The sequence below is a fragment of the Ascaphus truei genome, chromosome 10 (assembly GCF_040206685.1).
Source record: "Ascaphus truei isolate aAscTru1 chromosome 10, aAscTru1.hap1, whole genome shotgun sequence".
Lineage (NCBI taxonomy): Eukaryota > Metazoa > Chordata > Amphibia > Anura > Ascaphidae > Ascaphus > Ascaphus truei.
Genome location: NC_134492.1, coordinates 8,478,556 through 8,500,465, shown reverse-complemented (window position 1 = coordinate 8,500,465; position 21,910 = coordinate 8,478,556). Strand labels below are relative to the sequence as shown.

At 41.6% G+C, this 21,910-nt stretch overlaps 1 protein-coding gene across 1 annotated transcript in view; it reads right to left on the bottom strand.

The window, feature by feature from the left end:
- The window catches only part of ADGRL4 (adhesion G protein-coupled receptor L4), a 110,498-nt gene that overhangs the window by 7,777 nt on the left and 80,811 nt on the right, over window positions 1-21,910 (bottom strand). Inside the window, exons 11-14 of the mRNA XM_075615726.1 lie at window positions 19,418-19,621; window positions 7,796-8,016; window positions 7,622-7,688; window positions 1,087-1,178 (exon numbers count right to left, since the gene is read on the bottom strand). Coding sequence (XP_075471841.1) covers window positions 1,087-1,178; window positions 7,622-7,688; window positions 7,796-8,016; window positions 19,418-19,621 — 584 coding nt within the window. The remainder of the gene's footprint in view (window positions 1-1,086; window positions 1,179-7,621; window positions 7,689-7,795; window positions 8,017-19,417; window positions 19,622-21,910) is intronic.

The window sequence follows — 21,910 nt, the reverse complement described above, 5'->3', positions numbered from 1 at the left end:
CTAATCATAGCAATATTATCTTTTTTTGTCTACAAGGTTCCTGCATTGCACGGGGTGTTTTTATTTACGGCATATCTGCTACATATTGTTGAATGATGTTCCCATAATATTATTATATCATGCAAAGAGATTCCTTTTTCTATAGTTTTAATACCTGTAATCAGAATGATTTAAATAGTTAGATAAGGGAAGAAAAACAGCAACCTAATAATTGCTATATCAGGTCAACTAAGTCTAGACCAAAATTATAGTGTGGCTTTTGCTGCAAAACAGTATTTTACAAAGTTCATATCAATTCCTTTTAAAGCTGCAATCCTGGCTTCTTACTACTAATGGTGTTTTTTGTTTTACTTGTTTATTTTATTTAATCGGAACTGTCCCCAGGCATATAAACAGTGGTCATTCATAAGTTCAATACCTGGTGAGAGAACAAAGAAGCAGGCACAAACATTAGGCACATGCGATGAGTCTACAATAAAAGGGGAAATCTTTTGGCACAGTAATTATGGAGCATAATTGGATGTTCCATGACTGCGTGCTGGTAAGACAGCACCGTACACTGTGTGTGGATCAAGGCTCCAAATAAAAGAGACTCATACTGTAACGCAGAGATCCCTGTAGCTCAGCCCTTGAGGTAATGGCATGGGCTGTGAAGCCCGCTGGGAGTTACGGTGCATTGGGAAAGGCATGTCATGAAGCACAGACCTTTAGAGAGCCAGCGGTCAGGGATCACTCTCCTCCAGTGAGGACCTGGGTGGAGGACTAGGTTAGAAGTGGACTCTAATCACCAAAGTAAAAGAATCCTGTTATTTTCTTGTGATTATATTGTATGATACATGCCTGCCATGAGAGGTATGAGTAAAGCACATTGTGTGCAACCTGTAACTTGCCTTGTGTCTACTTATTCTATAAGTAATGTGTTATTGTGCTTATTCTTTAAGCAATCAGGGCCAGGAGGCCTAGTTACATACAGTATGATTCTGTCCTAACACTTTGTTGGCTAGGTTAAAGGTTTACGAGACAAGCAGAATCACTGGGCTTCCATATGTACATACTAAGACATCCAGGTATAAAAAGAGATCATACCTTATGTTTTCGCAGCAACTAACTTCTGATTTCAACATTGCGGTATGTCGGAACACTTTGTATATTATCACTCCGAATGCCATCAAATTAACCTGGGAAATAAAGGCAAAAATGTTGTCACTAAATCCAGTATTTATTCAATTATCCTAATATATAAATAATGGAGAAATTTTTGCACCTCTCCACGGTGGCATTTGGCCATACTCATTTAACAACCAATGAATGTCTAGTGAGTCTTTGTCATGACTTTACAAAATTGAAATCTCCACTGCAATGTTTGCCACAACCCTGAATAGATTGCAACATGAAAGCTCTATCAAATAGTAAGTCAATATAGAAAGAAAGAGTAGGCTTGTCCATTTGTTTTCTTCTGTCTGTGTGTTAGTTTTACCCTTCATGAAGAGTCAGGACAAAATCAAGTATAAGGCCGCGCGTATAGTGCCCCCGACACCGACGCGATGGATGACGTTACCTGTTGCCACTCGCGACAGTTGAATTTCGCTTTGCAGCGACATCGCTAGCAACCTGGCCATTGATTGGTTCAGAGGCTGTCACGTGGCAGCAAGCACCAGATTTTTGGTCGCTCCTTCGAGTCGCGCTTACTATAAGCACTTGCGACGACGACAATGCATTTGTTTTGGAACGACGTCACGTCGCCGTCGCATGGCACTATAAGCGCAGCCTAAGAGCTATTTAGAGTCAATAGTGCCCAGTATCCAACATGGACCAAGGCCCCTACCAAGTAAGTTGTTGAGGAGGAGGGTTGAATAGGTTTACTAGGGTCTGTAGCATATAAGGAGATAATGATATCAATGTTTTATTGTGTCTCTCTCTCCCCATGAACAAAACAGGAATGTAATAATGGGTGAAAACATTTGCAAGTATACAAAAATCTTACAAATGTAGCACACACTGTCATGGACCAAAATCTGAGGCATTCACATCTCTCTACTAGTGGTAAGACATGTTTTTAGTGTTGTTCTAATTGACACAATCATTCTAAATTTGGCTTGAGAAACCCAGGCAAACTCTCTTGTACAGTATTTATAAATTGGACAGTGTGTATATGGTTTTAAATCACTGAGCTTCTACTTGTTACCCTTTACACTGCTAGAGGTCCAGCCACATCAGGGGGGCCCCACTTCCACTCAGGCCGACTGAACTCTAAAGCAGTTAGCCCGATCATCACCTTGAAAACAAGCATTTTTGCCACAATGTACTGTGCCTGGTACATCAATAAGGCCTCTGGCATGCCAGGTACATCATAAGGGCTCCCACGTGAAAAGGAAGGAGATGAATTGGTGGCAGTCACAAAGTCACATGTTGGTATGTTTTCTGCCATGGTTTCAGGGTCCAATGAATGGTTCTTTAACTTCCACACACTTTGTTGGATATTTATTGGCGCATTTTGACTGCAGAACTGGGTGAAAATATGTCCCCATAATTTAGTAGAAAATATTCCCGTTTCTGCCAGTGGGGTTTTCTTGATTGATAAATCTGCTGTAATAGTATTGAAGATGGGAAACTTGAAACAACTAGAGCCCATTATGGGTGCAAAACCTTATCAATGGAAGATAAGGAATACAGGGCCTTATGCAGAGAGCATAGAATTTTAAAAGTGGCGAATTTCATAAAAAGTAGCTTTTTTGGAGAGTTTTATTCTCCATATGCAGAAAAGTGCGAATTCTGCTATGTTTAACATGGATGCGTGTGGCGAGTTTAAATTGGCGAGATGCGCGCTTCAGAAACGTGTAAAAACAAATTCGCGCCTTTTTTTCCCCTTTACTATAGGCGGCGAGCGCCATCTTGCCATCTTTTCCTGGCGCGGCAAAAATGCGAGAATCGCGGCATTTTTTGGCGCGAACAGCCGCTTTATGCCGTTCGCACCTCTCTGCATTCGGAGAGTTTTAAAAATGGCGAGATGGAGTATCTCGCCAGCCGCGAGGCGAGTTTTAGCAATTGAAAAAACAAAATGGCGCGTTTTTCGGAACTCGCCATTTTCTGCCGGTTTCTGCGCGAAATTGTACAAAAAATGGCGAATTTCGAAATAACGATGCTCTCTGCATAAGGCCCACAATCAGTTATTGCTGATGTAATGATTAAAGCAGAAATCTCACCCACGGTTGATGTTTATTTTTTAAATATAATTGGAACTGGGGATTTTAGAACAGACGTGCTTTATTTTCAGATCTGGGGTAGGGCTATAACAGCAATTTGGGATTGATTTGACCTACAATTTAATGGTATGTATACTTTGAAGTTTCTTCTTTTCTTTTAGCAGGCAAGTTCAAAAATTAAGCTTTGGCCTCTCCACAAACATTTACGATTCTCTCCTATACTCAGATTAGGTTTGTTATAAAAACTGTATCAATGTACTTTAGAAATAGGACTTAGATGCAAAACAGCCAATAAAGGAACATGCTGACTACAAGCCCAGATCATTTTGATGATCTGGATGTTGTTCAACTACAATAATTCTCCCCAATTAAGATTATTGGGGAAACAAATATTACTGCAATTTCTATATGATACATTAGGTCAAAAAAGTTTAGGGTGAACATGAGTACAGCAGCAAGTGCAGCAACTTAGGCTTCATGCTGTTTAACAGAAAAGCTTTTCTCCAGATGAGCTAAGACCTTCAGCCTACGAATGTCTGCTCATGTGAAATAGTGAGTTCTTGTCTGATGCTGCAATTTGGGTTAAAAATAGCTGTGATGATGACAGGGTACATAGGAATCTGTGAAACATGAAGATAACAGTGTAATCTTCAAAGACAACCAATCACCAATAACAGATGATACAACACAATGTATGAAATATCAGATTATGAGTCTGTTCACATACTGTCTTCTTGGACCACCTGCTGAGGTTTTCTACAGTACTGCTGACATGTCAAACTTTATTTCATAAACTGCAGGTATGAGACACAATTCTACCTTAAAAACCAGTTTCATTATACTAAGGGGGCTATGCACTAAGCTCAATGGGTTTGCGTTCTGATGTTCAAAAAAAGCATGTCCGTTAAAAAGTGAGGCCGGTGACACGATTCACTAAGGCCTTGAGCCCATTTTTTAACGTACGTGCTCAAAACACCCACAGCGTACATGTTGCTTGTTTCCCCCTGCTAGCGTTCTTAAACTTCACGTACGCTAGCTGATAGAAAAAAAAGCTGCATGTAACATTTGCATGGAGATTTGCCATCTCCATGCAAGGCTGTTACAGGCGATCGTACACTAAATAAATACATTTGAATAGTAGTGTACATGAGCAGGGGGTCTCCGGAGCTGAACAGCATTGGTTTCAGGTCCGAGGACCCCCTACTTCAGGAGATACAGGCCCTGTTATGGAGTGTCGGTATCCCCTGCAGAATTTCAATGTCCCGGTCACGTGACGCGGACGCTTGAAAGTGCAGGGGATACCGGCACCCCATAATGGGGCCTGTATCTCCTGAAGTAGGGGGTCCTCGGACCTGAAACCAATGCTGTTCAGCCCCAGAGACCCCCTGCACATCTACACTATGAAACACATGTATATTAAAAAAAGATTTAACAAACATCAATACACGACCCCTTCCCTCTGCCCTAACACATACAGTACATTAATGTGCAAAATTACTATTATCCAGATATGGATAATAGATTATTTGCCCATTATTAAAAACTGCATTAGCATGCCTAAATAAAGTAAATAAAAACAGTTGCCAGCTAATCCAATGAATACAAGCAGTAACAACATCAACAATTAATTAATTAAACCATTAACCAATGAAACCAATTAATTCCTAAATCACTTAAAATGAATAGTAACACTAACCAAGCAAACCAATGAATTACTACAACATTAATGAATGTAAACATTAAAAGACAAAGAAATACATTCAAACAATATCTGAAATAACCATAAAACGCATTAGCTAAGATAATACAACATTAACTACAAACGAACACCAATCGCAAACATTGTATTATCATTAAGCAGGAAAAAAACAAACAATCACATCCACATAAGAAATTGAAATTAAAAAACCAACAGCAATACCAAGCCACAAATGCCCCCCCAAATATTGACATAATAATGTATTAATCTGTACCCTAAAGTGGTACAGATTAATATATTATCAGTCAATGTGCCTCCCCAAAAAAAATCAAAAAACACATCCAATGAAGAAACCTGTAAAAGGAGACATTTACAAATATTCAATATATTACTTACCATTAGAAGCGGTGGCCCTCCGACTCCCGGGGTAACAGGAAGCTCACGTACCTTGAAGGCCTCCAACAGCATCCAATACCATCGCCATGAAGATCCGGATCAGGTACCCCAATCTTATTTTTTCTTACTTTAATCACCTTCTTCTATCTTCATCTGTCACCATTTCTTGATCTTCTTTATCTTCTATCTTCATCTGTCAATCCAAAAAACCCCATTGTAAATCCCAACCGATGTCTCGTCATCTTCTTGGGCTCAAATGAGGTGTCACGGCCTTAAATAGGGCTTGTGACGTCAAATTTAGCCTCAAAATGGTTAACAGCCACCTGATTGGCTGTTCAAACCATGTTCCGACTTTAATTTTTTTTTTTTACATGACATCACTTAAAGGGAATGATGCCAGCCAATCAGAATGGCTGTGCTTCATTTGCCTTTAAGATGACTTCACTAAATCCAAGATGGCCGGCGTCACATGGTATTTCAGCCAATCAGAGTGTGGAATTGGTTCCCACGATCTGATTGGCTGAATTACCATGTGACGCCGGCTTCGTCATGTCATCTTAAAGGCAAATGAAGCACAGCCATTCTGATTGGCTGGCATCATTCCCTTTAAGTGACGTCATGTAAAAAAAAAAAACTAAAGTCGGAACATGGTTTGAACAGCCAATCAGGTGGCTGTTAACCATTTGGAGGCTAAATGTGACGTCACAAGCCCTATTTAAGGCCGTGACGCCTCATTTGAGCCCAAGAAGCTTACGAGACAGCATCGGCTGGGATTTAACATGGGTTTTTTTGGATTGACAGATGAAGATAGAAGATAAAGAAGATCAAGAAATGGTGACAGATGAAGATAGAAGAAGGTGATTAAAGAAAGAAAAAAGAAGATTGCGGTACCTGATCCGGATCTTCATGGCGGATGGCATCGGATGCTGTTGGAGGCCTTCAAGGTACGTGAGCTTCCTGTTACCCCGAGAGTCGGAGGGCCACCGCTTCTAATGGTAAGTAATATATTGAATATTTGTTAATGTCTCTTTTTACAGGTTTCTTCATTAGATGTGTTTTTAGATTTTTGGGGGGAGGCACATTGACTGATAATATATTAATCTGTACCACTTTAGGGTACAGATTAATACATTATTATGACAATATTTGGGGGCATTTGTGGCTTGGTATTGCTGTTGGTTTTCTTTCATTTCAATTTCTTATGTGGATGTGATTGTTTGTTTTTTTCCTGCTTAATGGTAATACAATGTTTGCGATTGGTGTTCGTTTGTAGTTAATGTTGTATTATGTTAGCTAATGCGTTTTATGGTTATTTCAGATATTGTTTGAAATTATTTCTTTGACTTTTAATGTTTGCATTCATTAATGTTGTAGTAAGTCATTGGTTTGATTGGTTAGTGTTACTATTCATTTTGAGTTGGTTTAGGAGTTAATTGGTTTCATTGGTTAATGGTTTAATTAATTAATTGTTGATGTTGTTACTGCTTGTATTCATTGGATTAGCTGGCTACTGTTTTTATTTACTTTATTTAGGTATGCTAATGCAGTGTTTAATAATGGGCAAATAATCTATTATCCATATCTGGATAATAGTTATTTTGCACATTATTGTACTGTATGTGTTAGGGGGGTGTATTTAGTTAGAAATATTGTTTAGTATTTTTGTAGCACAACATTGGTACCGCAGGCCCGCGGGTACCCCGGGACTCCCGCGGGGAACACGGGACAGCTGCGGGGTCAGCCGGGGACACCCGCGCGACCCCCGGCCTCCCTCGGGGACCCCCGCGGGGTCAGCCGGGGACACCCGCCGGCCTGTTGTATGGGTTTTGCGCATGCAAAAAGGTAAACAAAGAATTTTTTCTAAGTCCTGCTTTTTATCACCTGCCTTATGCTGGTGAGCTTTATTCAGCGCAACTTTCACGTACGATAAGTTTGCGTTGCTTAGTGAATCCCGCAGAAGGCAGGATTCAGCGCAAACAGCTCATCGTACGAGCAAAGTTGGACTTTGAAAAATTTCCAAGAAAAAGTCAGTTTTAGAGCACAAAGTGCCTGTTTGCGCGGCTTAGTGCATAGCGCTCGGCGGAACTTCACGTTCTAAAAGCAATTTGCGCTCTTTAAAACGACTTATCACTGCTTAGTGCATAGCCCCCATAGACTTAGATTTTAACAGTGAATTGGGAGAGAAAGTACATGTGATATTTATGCAGATGTGCTTGTGCCTCAGAGAAAACATATAATCTCAAGCAACATAAATACAGTTACAATACAGTGTTGGAGAATGTAACACTTGTTTTCATATTTCACAACTGAAAGTTATACTTACAAGAATGATGAGACAAGCTGGTCCAATAAAACTCCATATAAAGTTATTTTCTGTGCTCAGCCAACACCTACAAAAAAATTAAACCATCACTAGCTCCATAGTTTAAATTGTTGTAAAAATATATTCAAGCACTGGTTAAGTGTCTGCCATTACCATGATAAAAAATAAACTTACACTTTATCAGTGCCATAGTATTTATAGCCTAAAACTGCAGAAATTCCGACGACGATAGCTGGGCTGCAGTATCCAAATATGTAAAAATTCTTGTGTAAAAAACCTCTATTGTAGATAACGCCAACAACAATGAGATAGAGATGAATTCCCTCAATGCACATCCAGGCGAAGGCTGCGAGGAAGAAATAATGCAGCGAACCAGCGATGATTGCACAGAGAAGCTACAAAATATCAAGAACACGCATTGTTATTCAAGTGTAATTTATTTCAAATCAGAATGCAATATCTTTAAATACAGTTATTTTTTACCACACATGTATGTGGTTCATGTAAAGTACTAACAAAAAAATGCACTGTGCTTTTTTATTAGGTTTAGTTTGTGCCTTTTCCTCAGCAAAACATTGAACACACTGGAATGTACAGGGCAGCTCTTTTTTAACCGCTTAACACCTGAGCAAACAATACTTTATCCCACTTATATTTAAAAAATATCTAAACACCGGACGACAAACTGTTTTGAGTCTGGTTTCTAGGTGTTTCGTCATTTAAAATATTAGTAACAACTTGTATGACTAAAGGGCCCTCACAGATATCTAGCTTTACCTCCACCCAACATTGTTCAAATTGATACATTTGTATGATTTGCCAATTTAAGCAAACTAAGCATTTATGTGACTAAGCCTAAAGATGTGTAGTCCAATAGATATTAGTGCCAGTGATGACTATGGTGGGATTTGATGGTAAAGCTGCTCAGAGCCAACTCAGTAAACATGGCCACTCTATAGACATTATGCTAAATGTGGTGAAGCTGCTTCTATGCACAGGAGAGGATTTGTAATCCTATCCATTTGAATGGAGCTGATCTCGTCTGTAGAGAAGCTTCACAGCATATTGCACTGGGGCCTATATGTGTAACTAAAATACTCAACCATCACTGTGATATGTGCCAAATTTGGTGGTTACACTAGGGATGCCAGGTGTCCGGTACTGAACTGTCCTGTATTTGGACACTCTGTCAGTAAAAAAAATTAGAGGTACTGTAATACTGGACATGTATGTATTGTGTACGTGTACATGTATTGCCTCTCTGGGTTGTGTCCGGTATTAATTCTCTGGACATAGTGACCTAATCAGCTTGGGTGGCAGCGAGATTTCCCCGAGCAGGGACATATCAGGACTGTTACCTCCATCCTGAAATGCTGCTGCTGGGAAATGCAGCCAATCAGGAGGAGGTTTCAGGAGCAGGGGGCGAAGGAGAGGAGGAAACAGCATGAAGAGGCGAGAGGTGTGTTGTGCGCATTGCATCTTTCAACATTATATCCAGTATTTTTGGAGAAACCACTTGGCAACCCTATAGTTACCCCTGGAATTTAGATGTCAATTGTATCTGCTTTATCTCTAAAAAACTACCAGGATATGTTATGTAATTACTCACAAAATGAAATGCCTTCTATACAAGAACATTGTATACTATATAAACCTGCTCTTTAGTCTCTAACAAACCCCTCACTTTAAGCATGGGCTAACGGGCTCCCTCAGAGTATTCAACACCATCAGAAACTTTACAACATTATCAATAATAAAGTGGAAATACACATAACTGTTTATTTATTGTGTCCATTTGTTATTTTGCGTTATAGCCAGAACCTGCTTGAATAGTTAAATGATGATTGTAACAGGGACTTATCCTTTTTTAAGTAAAACTGCCTCAAAATGCTCTGAGGAATCCAGCAGGGAGCTGGTTAATTGCAGCCAGTCAATTAACCAGGCTACACCTGGCTAATCAGAGCTCCAGAAAAGACTCCTGTGGGAAACAAATAGGAAAGACTGTCATGGGAGAGGGGGTTTGGCCCGGTATTAAAGGGGTTACATCCCATTTGGCCACCCCCTGCTCTCACCTGGGAGGCAAGGCATTAACTGGAATGATGTCCAGTACGGTAGTTATGCCCCTGCTTCAGCACCAACTGTGTATCCCCCTGTGAATATGTATTGTTCCCATTCCAGTGTCTGCACCAACACATACACTGGGATCTATGTCGGAGGGAAAGGGTTAATGTTAATTCGGTGTTTATGGCCCTTTGTCCCTTTTCCCGCCTTTGCAGGCTCCATTTTGCAGTTTCTCCATAGGTCGCCATTGGGGCTCAATACAATCCTATGGAGATTCCGGCGATCTGGGCCCGTTTCCGTAGAAGACCTGCAGGTGGCGCCTAAGAGGAGGAGCGGCGGTCCCCCATTGTAAGTCAATGGAGCCATTCATTTCAATGGGGATTCCTCGACGCCGACCTCCAGGAATGAGTTGGCAGCCATCCAAACCGCTGATCGCAGAAGCGGAAACAATATCTAAAAAAAGAGCTTTTGATCACACTAGGTCAAGTTCAAATACAATTGGCATGGGAAACTTAGGTTCTAGGGCACCCAGGAATAAAATTATTTTTGCCCCTAGACCCTAGGAACCCTCACACTCGACCACCACAGGGTCCGAGAATTAAGGACCCCTGTAAAGGGTCGCGCTCGCCATGAGGGTCGCGCCATTGACTCTAATGGCGGAGGTAAGAGCCGCGAGTGAAAACGGCTAAGTCGGAATGAGCAGAAACCCAGAACCCATAACTCCGGTTCGGTTCAAACTAGAGGGCTGAGATTCGGCCACCATGTAGTTCTAGTTCCGGCAGGATTGCATGGCAAATACAGACCCTCTCGGGGCAACAGAACGGAGTCAGGGTAATTGCAAAGTTTGGGTTTCTGCCATTGACTTGCATGGCGGAAAAAAGCCTCGTGTTCTAAAAAGGGCTTTTAAACTGTATTTTTGTATCTCTGGTTCTGGGGGTCATGGAAGGATGATATTTGGCCACTATGGCAAGGGTCCTCCGGCATGAGGACCTGTCAAATTTTAGCCCGCTCATACCCACAGAACAGATTATTTTAATATGTGTAGATATTAAAGAATGTATTGTATTTTGGGTCCAGGGTAAAAGCCCGGGAAGGCTAGATCCCATATGGTATGTTAATGCTCAGGGGGGAGACAAGTGGTCTACAATAAACCCCCTGATCAAAGGCTGCTTGTATATTCTAGCACAAAAGAAAGCAGGCCGTGGGTACTTGTGATAAGTGTTGTATTTCACACCTTGGGACAAAAGTTTTCCTGTCACAAGCAGACTGGTCGACGCCAGTCTTGTGGGAGGGGGGCTAGGGAAATGAGCCCCTGATTAGAATAATGCACAACCAGTGGGTCGGTATTACTTTGCCTCTCAAGTGAGGTGGCAAGGAGGTATTGGTGCAGATAATTGTCATCCAATGTCGTGCACCTCCTGTTAGGGTATGGGGCTGAAACTCCATATAAACGAGTGTAAGCTCTATGCCCAGTGTCTTTCGTGATGTCTTCATTTGAACCTGTATTGCTGAATGAATTGCCAATCCTGTACCTGATTGCTTCATTGTCCAACCCCTAAGTAAGTGCTATTTCTTGTCTGTTATTTGTATCATCTTGTGTGTTGACCTTCTTTTAGGAATAAACTATATTTCTTATATCTAAGTCGTTTTCAATTCAACCCAGATATTTTGTGTATATTATATCCTATCACAAGTTACCGTGACAAAGACTCCTTAGCCCTCTGACATAGGAGAGCAGAGAGACACTCCTTAGCACACAAGGGTGCTGACACAGGAGAGCAGAGAAGCCTGCACAAAGACTCCTTGGCACAAAACTGTGCTGACAAAGGAGAACAAAGACAGAAGATTGACACAAGAAGAGACAAGTCTGCTAGACACAGCCCTGTCTACAAGGAACCAGCCTTCCAACCCTGCAAAGAAATTAAAGCGGCTGTTGCAGTAACCAGAAGGGACTGCTTAGACTCTGTTAGGGTGGCTTTCCCCAAACACAGATAAGAACTTTTATATTTTAATGCCAGAGTTTGCATAATATTGTTTTGACCTGGAAGTAGGTTAGCTACCCGGTGGGGTAGCTAGGGACCTAGTGAATAGTTAATCTCCCAAGGGGAGTAGACTTTTATGTTATAGTTTGTTGTTTATAGGGACACGCTAAATAAAGTCCTGTTTTAATTTCACCCAAATCGGTCTCCATTAGTGTACCTCTGCACACATCTCTTACAATCATGAGCATGAATGATGTCCCCAAGTATCTATCCTGTTAAAATTGCATTTTCTTTCACTTTTTCCTTATTGTCACTTCCCTTGTGAAATCATAATGTTATAATTTTCATAGCCGAGTATGACAAGTGTATCCGACTGTATCTACCACTTAATAAAGTACAGTACTAAACAAGTAGCAAGTATTGAATGTTCTGTGATATTTGTTATTGGGATTTTTTATAGTTAGTCTTTCATGCCTACATTTGTAAAGCTATTACACTTATTATAAATGATGAGACAGCCAATAAACTGTTAGATATTCTATTCTATTTCAGAGGAGTTTAAAATAATTTTCTATGAATACCCAAACAGATTTTTTGTTTGAGTTCCAGGAACCTTGGTGAGGCAGATATATTACTCAGCTTGTTACTTTGTGTGCAAAAAAGACCTACATTTTCTATTTCTACTGGTATCCTATTAGAGATGTGTGCAGAGGTTCATATAATGGAGACCGATTAGGGTGAAATTATATCTTGGCTTTATTGAGCCTGTTCCTTTATCCAGGCAAAACATAAAAAACAAAACAAAATAGCAAACCCCTATCCCATTGTAAGAGCAAATTTACTTCCCCAGACCCTATCTGCAGGACTGGAGGGATATTCCCTTTACCTGCTGATCACCCCAAAGTCTCAGGAGGTACCTTAATTAGGTGGCCCTCCATGTCAGTCTTTAGCAGGTTCCTGGGTCCTCTGTGTCCAGGAAATATAGGTTTCTGGGTGTTGATCGCAGCACATCCTTTGTGCTCAAGACAGCGTCTGTGTGCAGGCTTCTCTGCTCTCCTTCTGTCAGCCCAAATATAAGCTAAGGAATCTCTCTCCTGTGTCTCACAGGAGGCTTTTTGCAGAGCTCTCATTAGTCCAGGTGGAGACTAGTTGAGTGGCTGCAATCAACTATCTCTCTGCTTGATTCTCAGAGCTCTGAGGCTGCTTTATTTAAACAGGCGTAAGTCGCTGTTACATATCCACAACACAGTCATGTTATAACAGCTGAAGAGGCCTGAAGTGAAAACTTGGGGTTATTTGATAAGGCTACATGTATAAATTAAATGCCACTGCTTCCCTTACTGCTTATAAATATTGATTGGCAACATGAAAATAAATATGAGGAAGTTATCTTTCTACAATAAAAAAAACAACAACGAGGAACAGATTGCTGTGTATATTTATTTAGTGGGACTTCCGCAGATATGGTTGTAAAACAAATTTGGAATGCAGATAAATTTACATTTTTGGCAGTAAAAAAATGTGTGTGTACTGTAAGTTTAGAGAACAAATTGATGTGTTTTTCAGATGTAAATTGTCACACATAGTTAAACAGTTTTTTTCGACTAAAGAGTTTTAATTGCAGTTTTTGGACATTTCACAGACTGAAAGGGTAGTTAAGATATACATTTAAAAGGAGCAAAACAACTCCACATAACCAAGCAGACAAGGTCTTCAATATATGAGATATGTATCAATAGTCTACTGTATACTTATAGTATAGCATAATATAGTCATCTATAAAGCAGCCTCAGAGAGCAATACATTTTAATTAGCATTTAGACCCAGGCTGTGTTTGGGTGCATTCAAAGTTTAATTACTGTACTCACCGAGAACATTAATAGATATTGGGATAAATTATGTTTCTCTAGAGATAACTGCTTGAGGAAGGAATACAGTAGCTCCACTTTCCATTTTTATAGATATAAAAGGAGCACAGCTTTCAGAGGGAAAGGTGCAGATAGGAAGGCAGAACACACGGCTGGTTCCTTGCTCCTAGGAGAATTGAGGCGCATGATATACATGGTGGAGTCAGCTCTTAAGAGTCTCTCAGTGGCTGAGTTTTCATACTACCGTGGGACTAGTTTGGAAGACGATACTAAAAACCAGTGGGGTTTTTCAACTAAAATGGTTCTGGTACTCTTTGTAAAGTAAAAAAAACAATATCCAAACTATCAATAAACAAATTAAGAAAAAAAGAGATAGTACGAGGGCGGGGGGTGTGGGAGAGGGGGATGAGGGGGAGGGGCAGAGGCATTTATCCAGCGCCCTCACAGTATTCAATCACCCGTAAAAATATTTTATAAACCCTGTATGGAGTTTGTGCTTGATCTAAAAAAAAAAAAAAGGTTACATGGCTCAGTTCTTTTGAGTTGCCTAGAGCAGGAGTAGACAACTCAAGTCCTCAAGGATCACCAGCAAGTCATGTTTTCAGGATATTCCTGCTTCAGCACAGCTGGCTCAAACAGTGGCCCAGTCTTTGATTGAGCCAGCTGTGCTGAAGTATGGATATCCTTAATACATGACCTGTTGATAGCTCTTGAGGATTGGAGTTTGGGACCCCTGGTCTAGACACATTGTATTGTAAATGTATGAAAATACAGGGCACCTGACAGCATGGGCCATGAGAGAAACAACTCAAGAACAAAGAATATACAAGTGCACTTACAGTTAGGGTCGCTTACAAGAGAGCCGGGACAAGTGTCCAGTGCCTGGCGCCTGCGGGAGGACCCAGCCTGTCAGCGCTGGAAGTTCTGGTTGCCGGGCCTCTGGTTGCCGGATGCTGGTCCCTGGCTCTCCTCAGCTATGGCGGGCCCCTCTCAGCCAAGCCAGGCCTCTCTCCCGCCGGTGCGCACCAGAAGCTGAGCACAACTTTGGGGACGAGCAAAGCTTACGGCCCGCAGCAGCAGCAGCTGGGGAGAGCCGGGGCACAGAGGCCTCAGACCACCTCAAAGGTAGGTAGGGTGTGTGTGTTATTTTGTATTTTGTGTCGGGGGGTGGGGGAGTGTATTTGTGTGTGTGTGGCGGAGTGTATTGTCTTTAGTGTGTGTGGGTGTATTGTATATTGTATGTGGGGGGTGTATTGCATTTTGTGTGTGAGTGTATTGTATTTTGTGTGTGGGTGAGCGTATTCTTTTCTGTGTGTGGAGGTGTATTGTATATTGTGTGTGGGTGTATTGTATATTGTGTCTGGGGGTGTATTGTATTTTGAGTGTGGGGGTTATTGCATTTTGTGTGTGGGGGTTATTGTATTTTGTGTGTGGAGGGTGTATTGTATATTGTGTGTGGGGGTTATTGTATTTTGAGTGTGTTATATTTTGTGTGGGTGCGGTGTATTGTATTTTGTGTGTATGGGGTTATTGTATTTTGTATGTTGGGGTTATTGTATTTTGTGTGTGTGTGGGGGAGTGTATTATATTTTGTGTGTGGGGGTTAATTGTATTTTGTGTGTGGGGGTTTTATTATATGTTTTGGGGGTATTGTATTTTGGGGAGGTTGGTATTGTATTTTGGGGTGGGGGTATTGTATTTTGGGCGAGTGTGTATTGTATTTTGGGCGAGGGGGTATTGTATTTTGGGGGGTGGTATTGTATTGTATTTTGTGTGTGCAGGGGAAGTGTTTGTGTGTGTGGGGGGGGGTATTGAGGAAGAAGAGGGTAATTAAGTTATATTAGAGGGGGAGAGTGTGAGATGAGAGAGGGGGTGGAGAGGGAGATGGGGGAGCGAGAGGGGGAGCGTGAGACAGAGGGGCAAGAGAATACATGGGGTGAGGAAGGTGCTCGCATGGAGGTGTGAGAGAGGGGGGATAGAGGAGTGGGCTCGTGAGGAGGTGTGAGCGGGGGGATAGAGGGGGCTCGTGAGGAGGTGTGAGAGGGGTGAATAGAGGAGAGGGCTCGCGAGGAGGTGTGAGAAGGGGGGATAGAGGAACGGGCTCGCATGGAGTATGAGCGGGGGGATAGAAGGGGCTCGTGAGGAGGTGTGAAAAGGGGGGATAGAGGAGAGGGCTCACGTGGAGGTGTGAGAGGGGGGAATAGAGGAGAGGGCTCGTGAGGTGGTGTGAGAAGGGGGGATAGAGGAGCGGGCTCGCATGGAGGTTTGAGATGGGGGATAGAGTGGGCTCATGAGGAGGTGTGAGAAGGGGGGATAGAGGAGGGGGCTCGCGTGGAGGTGTGAGAGGGGGAATAGAGGAGAGGGCTCGTGAGGATGTGTGAGAGGAGGGATAGAGGGGGCTTGTGAGGAGGTGTGAGAGGGGGATAGAGGGGGCAAGTGAGGCGGTGCGAGAGGGGATAGAGGAGGGGGCTTGCATAGAGGTGTGAGAGAGGGGGATAGAGGAGGGGGCTCGCGTGGAGGTGTGAGTGGGGGATAGAGGAGCAGGCTCGTGTGGAGGTGCGAGAGGGGGAGATAGATTAGGGGGCTCACGAGGAGGTGTGAAAGGGGGGAGGGTATAGATATGGGGGCTTGCAAGGAGGTGTAAAATGGGGGGGGGGCTTGGTTGAAGCGCTAGTTCTGGGCCCCGGGAAATCTGTCTGCGGCCTGCTTACAGTATACCAGAATCACGTTATGTAGCGGACAAAGCAAAGATATGAAGCCCAGAATATTGCACATGTAACTATGACCATAGTAATCTCAATCAAGGCTCCAAGAAACAGTATGTTACAAAACAATAAGATACCTTAATAGAAGTGCCACCGGATTTAACAATCCCACAGACCCGGCTAGAAAGTATACTTAAAAAAATAAATGTAACAGTCTAATCGGCTTCCCTAAACAAATGTAATAATGGTACTGTAATAGCAAAGGTTAGGCTGTACTCATTTTTGGGAAATGAGATACACGTTGAAAATTGTAGGGGCCTCTTAATAGGGAAAGTGTTATCTTTGCCTTTATTCCACCTCCCCTTATCAGAGAGCCAATAAAGATAAGGGGAGGTGGGGAGGGGTGAGGGGGCTCGGACTGTACAAGCACTTGGTGATAACAGTGACATCACACAGTGACATCATATAGTGACATCACAAAAGGGATCAGCCGGAGGAAATAAAACCCCTCCTGTCGATTATTTCAAAATATTTAAAAATACTTATAGGTGTCAGACTTTGGTAAACAACGCATCAATCACACAGATGAGCACCCCTCAAACATATCACTGGAATTAGTTCACTTTGGTCCTAGGAGGGGTTGCCCCTTCAACATGTGTAAGAAATAAAAGCAGAAGATACACCATAACTAAATATTATTTTTGCAATAGTAGGAGACAAAGCAGAAAGTCGGCAGCATGCACCTCCCTGCTCGCCCCAGCGGCTTGTCATGGGTAAATGTAGCTAATTGCTATGAATATGATCATGCGATTCTAGAGAAAGCTTCGGGGATGAAGCTGGCAGGCACTCGTATACATACGAGACTAAATCCACGGGTAAATCCACAGTATATAGGCTGAAGGGGCCGTTCACGCTACTTTCAGTTGAAGGAAGCCAGCACGGCCACTTCAGACAATATGAAATAAGGTCCTCTGTCTCACAGTCATGCTGTTTCATACTGTAGGACAGAGGGAAATATAAGCTGTACACCAGATCACTGTATTCCTCAGGAAAGGGATAAACAGTACGGTTACTGCGTGCCTTAGTGAATATTAACCACCTTACAATATCTAAACAATATAACAGCAGCAGTTATGCATGTTTGCTTCTACTTTGGGATTATACAGGGCTGCACAGAACAGACTGTGCAGGCTCTTGTTTAAATATATATATACACATTAAGACATTTAATTGCTTGCTTGAATATGACTTAAATCAGAAAAACAACAGTTTCAAAATATCTCCAAACAATCCTCCCTAAACAACTGAAGAGAGGAAAGTGAACACGTTTGCTACAGGAAATATACATTTTGCACGTTAATTCTTCTATAAAAGTTAGCTTGAGTATGCTTCTGTTCCCTATTGTGGCATCACAGATTGTTTTGTATTGTATTTGTAAGTACAGATAAGATACCTTAATAGAAGTGCCACCGGATTTAACAATCCCACAGACCCGGCTAGAAAGTATACTTAAAAAAATAAATGTAACAGTCTAATCGGCTTCCCTAAACAAATGTAATAATGGTACTGTAATAGCAAAGGTTAGGCTGTACTCATTTTTGGGAAATGAGATACACGTTGAAAATTGTAGGGGCCTCTTAATAGGGAAAGTGTTATCTTTGCCTTTATTCCACCTCCCCTTATCAGAGAGCCAATAAAGATAAGGGGAGGTGGGGAGGGGTGAGGGGGCTCGGACTGTACAAGCACTTGGTGATAACAGTGACATCACACAGTGACATCATATAGTGACATCACAAAAGGGATCAGCCGGAGGAAATAAAACCCCTCCTGTCGATTATTTCAAAATATTTAAAAATACTTATAGGTGTCAGACTTTGGTAAACAACGCATCAATCACACAGATGAGCACCCCTCAAACATATCACTGGAATTAGTTCACTTTGGTCCTAGGAGGGGTTGCCCCTTCAACATGTGTAAGAAATAAAAGCAGAAGATACACCATAACTAAATATTATTTTTGCAATAGTAGGAGACAAAGCAGAAAGTCGGCAGCATGCACCTCCCTGCTCGCCCCAGCGGCTTGTCATGGGTAAATGTAGCTAATTGCTATGAATATGATCATGCGATTCTAGAGAAAGCTTCGGGGATGAAGCTGGCAGGCACTCGTATACATACGAGACTAAATCCACGGGTAAATCCACAGTATATAGGCTGAAGGGGCCGTTCACGCTACTTTCAGTTGAAGGAAGCCAGCACGGCCACTTCAGACAATATGAAATAAGGTCCTCTGTCTCACAGTCATGCTGTTTCATACTGTAGGACAGAGGGAAATATAAGCTGTACACCAGATCACTGTATTCCTCAGGAAAGGGATAAACAGTACGGTTACTGCGTGCCTTAGTGAATATTAACCACCTTACAATATCTAAACAATATAACAGCAGCAGTTATGCATGTTTGCTTCTACTTTGGGATTATACAGGGCTGCACAGAACAGACTGTGCAGGCTCTTGTTTAAATATATATATACACATTAAGACATTTAATTGCTTGCTTGAATATGACTTAAATCAGAAAAACAACAGTTTCAAAATATCTCCAAACAATCCTCCCTAAACAACTGAAGAGAGGAAAGTGAACACGTTTGCTACAGGAAATATACATTTTGCACGTTAATTCTTCTATAAAAGTTAGCTTGAGTATGCTTCTGTTCCCTATTGTGGCATCACAGATTGTTTTGTATTGTATTTGTAAGTACAGATTTTCTTTGCCTTGTTTCCTTCATGTACAGTATGTGCAAATACATTTACATTGGTAATTAATAAACCTACATTTCATAATCGAACAATTCAACCTAAAGTAAATGTAACATGTTATGATGTTGCACAGTATCCCCCACCCCAAAGCATTTGGCTAGGAGATCATAGAATGGGAATAAATATTTAAATCTGATACTTGTAGAAGGAAATGGATTAAGCTAGTGGTTGCTACAGTAACTCTAGTCCCCATGGGTCACCAACAGATCAGGAATCCCTGCTTCAGCATTGGTGGCTCAATCAGTGGCTCAGTCTTTTACTTAGTCACTGATTGAGCAACCGGTGCTGAAGCAGGGATATCCTGAAAACCTGACCTGTGGGTGGTAGCCACCATAAGCAATGGAAATGAAGCTACAGTACGTACCTTGTTCTTGCTCATATTTATTCCAATAAGAAAAATAAGTTCGGCTAAAAATAATGAGCAGCAGAGATTTTTGTGAATCGTCGTCCTGGTGCTTTGAATTTCGCTGAAGAAGAGGAATGTAAAAATGCACATGAAGAGACAGATCAGTGAGATGATGATCCCAAGCTGAGTGATTCTTGTTAGAATGTTGTAATGAGTGATCCCCTGAAGAAAACAAATACATCAAATTAATAACTCAAAAATTAGGAAAAATAACACACACATATATATATATATATATATATATATATATCGACTAATCCATTGTTACAGTTGGCTGCTCTCAATTCTAGTTCTTAGTTAAAGACAGGTTATTTTAAAGAGCTCCCTGTTCATATACTGTAGGAAATGACTCTGTAACTCAGCTCTTAAATTAAGGGCTCCAATAGCCCAGAGCAGTGTTTCGCAACCAGGGTTCAGCGGCCCTGAACCCTGGCATCCCGTGGCCCTGCCCTGCGGTCCCGCGGGTTCCATGGCCCTATCCCGGGGTCCCGTGGCCCTCTCCTGGGGTTCCACGGCACTCTCCTGGGGTCCCGTGGCCCTGCCCTGGGGGATTCCACAAGCCTGCCCTGGGGGTTCAGTGGCCCTGCCCTCAGGTTCCACGGCCCTATCTTGGGGTCCCGCGGCCCTGGCCTGGGGTTCTGCGGCCCTGACCTGGGGTTCTGCGGCCTTGACCTAAGGTTCCCTGGCCCGGCCCTAAGGTTCGGCGGCTCTGGGGTTTCCGAGGCTCTGTCCTGGGGTTCCGTGGCTTTGCCCTGAGGTTCCATGGCCCGGCCCTGTGGTTCCGTGGCTTTGCCCTGGGGTTCCGTGGCCCATGCAGTAAGTATTATCTAATACTACACAACTGATTTACATTAAAAAAAAACATTGTATTTTTGAAAATAGAACAGATGAAAAACACCTAATCATAAAATTATCCTCAATAATCATTTAAAAGCAGTTATTTCATTGTGTTTACCTCTGAACTATTTGTAAAAGTTCAGTTTTCCTTTATAGACGTACTGTACGTTTCCAAGACTGGAAATGTCATTAAGATACTGTATTTATCATAAAAGAGCACTGACTCTAAATGAGCAATTAGATATGAGATCTAAATCATCCCAATCAACAGCTACCTTTATAAATGGTACGTACAGTATGCTGACTATTTTACACACAAAGGTTCAAACTAATGAAAGACTTATTGTATCTTACCCTTAAAATCTCTTTACAAATATAACAACCTCCATCAACTCATAAAACATAAATGTCAACTACAAATGAATTATCTCTTTGAGTAAATTGTATGGAAGCGTTATCAGGAATTCTAGATAAAATGGGTAACTCTAATTATTTCTTCCTTCCGGCTGTATTACAAACATGAATAGCGTTCATGCTCCAAAAAATGTGTGTTTTTTTTATTTTTTAAATCAATGTTAACTTCTGCTATTTTTGTCATTTTCTAGGAAAGAATTCTGTGCATGGCTTAAATGAAACAAATGTCCTTAAATTATAATCAGTTGTAATGTTCCTAGAATAGTGAAGCCACTTTGGAGGTATAAATAGAGGTAGCTGGCTTTCCTCCAGCATACTTATAGTTCTGCTGATCTTGCCTGAAAGTCATATCATATTTGGGACTTTTGCTACAGGATAAAACAAATGAATTAGTGTGACATGGAGTATGGTAACTTGACATGAAAGCCACTAATAACATTTGACTGTCCACACACCAGTGATTTCGAAAGGAAATAAATAAAAAATACATGTGATCAACTCAGTGGTCTATTTAATCTCTGCAGTCCGAACGCCTTGCTATTGTGTTGTTAAATGGCCAGGCCCATGGAGTGTCAGGCTTTAAGGACTACTGTATATATTGTTACTTTTATTATCATTTTGAATCTTTATTATTATATATTGCATATGATGTACTTTGCATGTTACAGAATAACCAACATTGGTGAAACATGGCTGAGTATATAGAGCAGGAGTGGCCAACTGCAGTCCCCAAGGGCCACCAACAGGTCAGGCTTTAAGCATATCCCAGCTTCGGCACTTGTGGCTCGATATCCTTAAAACCTGACCTGTTGGTGGCCCTTGAGGACTGCAGTTGGCCGTCCTATATATAGAGTATGTGCTAAAGACAAATGCAAACAGTGAGAATGTGTTAACACGGTTAAGAAACATTTATCTAAAAATAATTAAAAATAAAAGTTCAAAAAGTGCTCATTAGAGAAGCTGAACTGCAACATGAACTGATAAGTGATAAGAAGGGAACGTGTGTGTTATTGTCCTACATTCTATGAATGTGACAATCATGGAGGTGCCTCATGAGAACCCTCTGCAGTCCTCAGAACAATCCCGGCTTAGTTACAGATGTCTCCTTCATATTAAGAGGAGATGGAATAATGTATTGCTGTTCTGAACAAAATGCGACACTGTCAAGTATGTGTGTCAAATTGTGTATTATAGGACCAT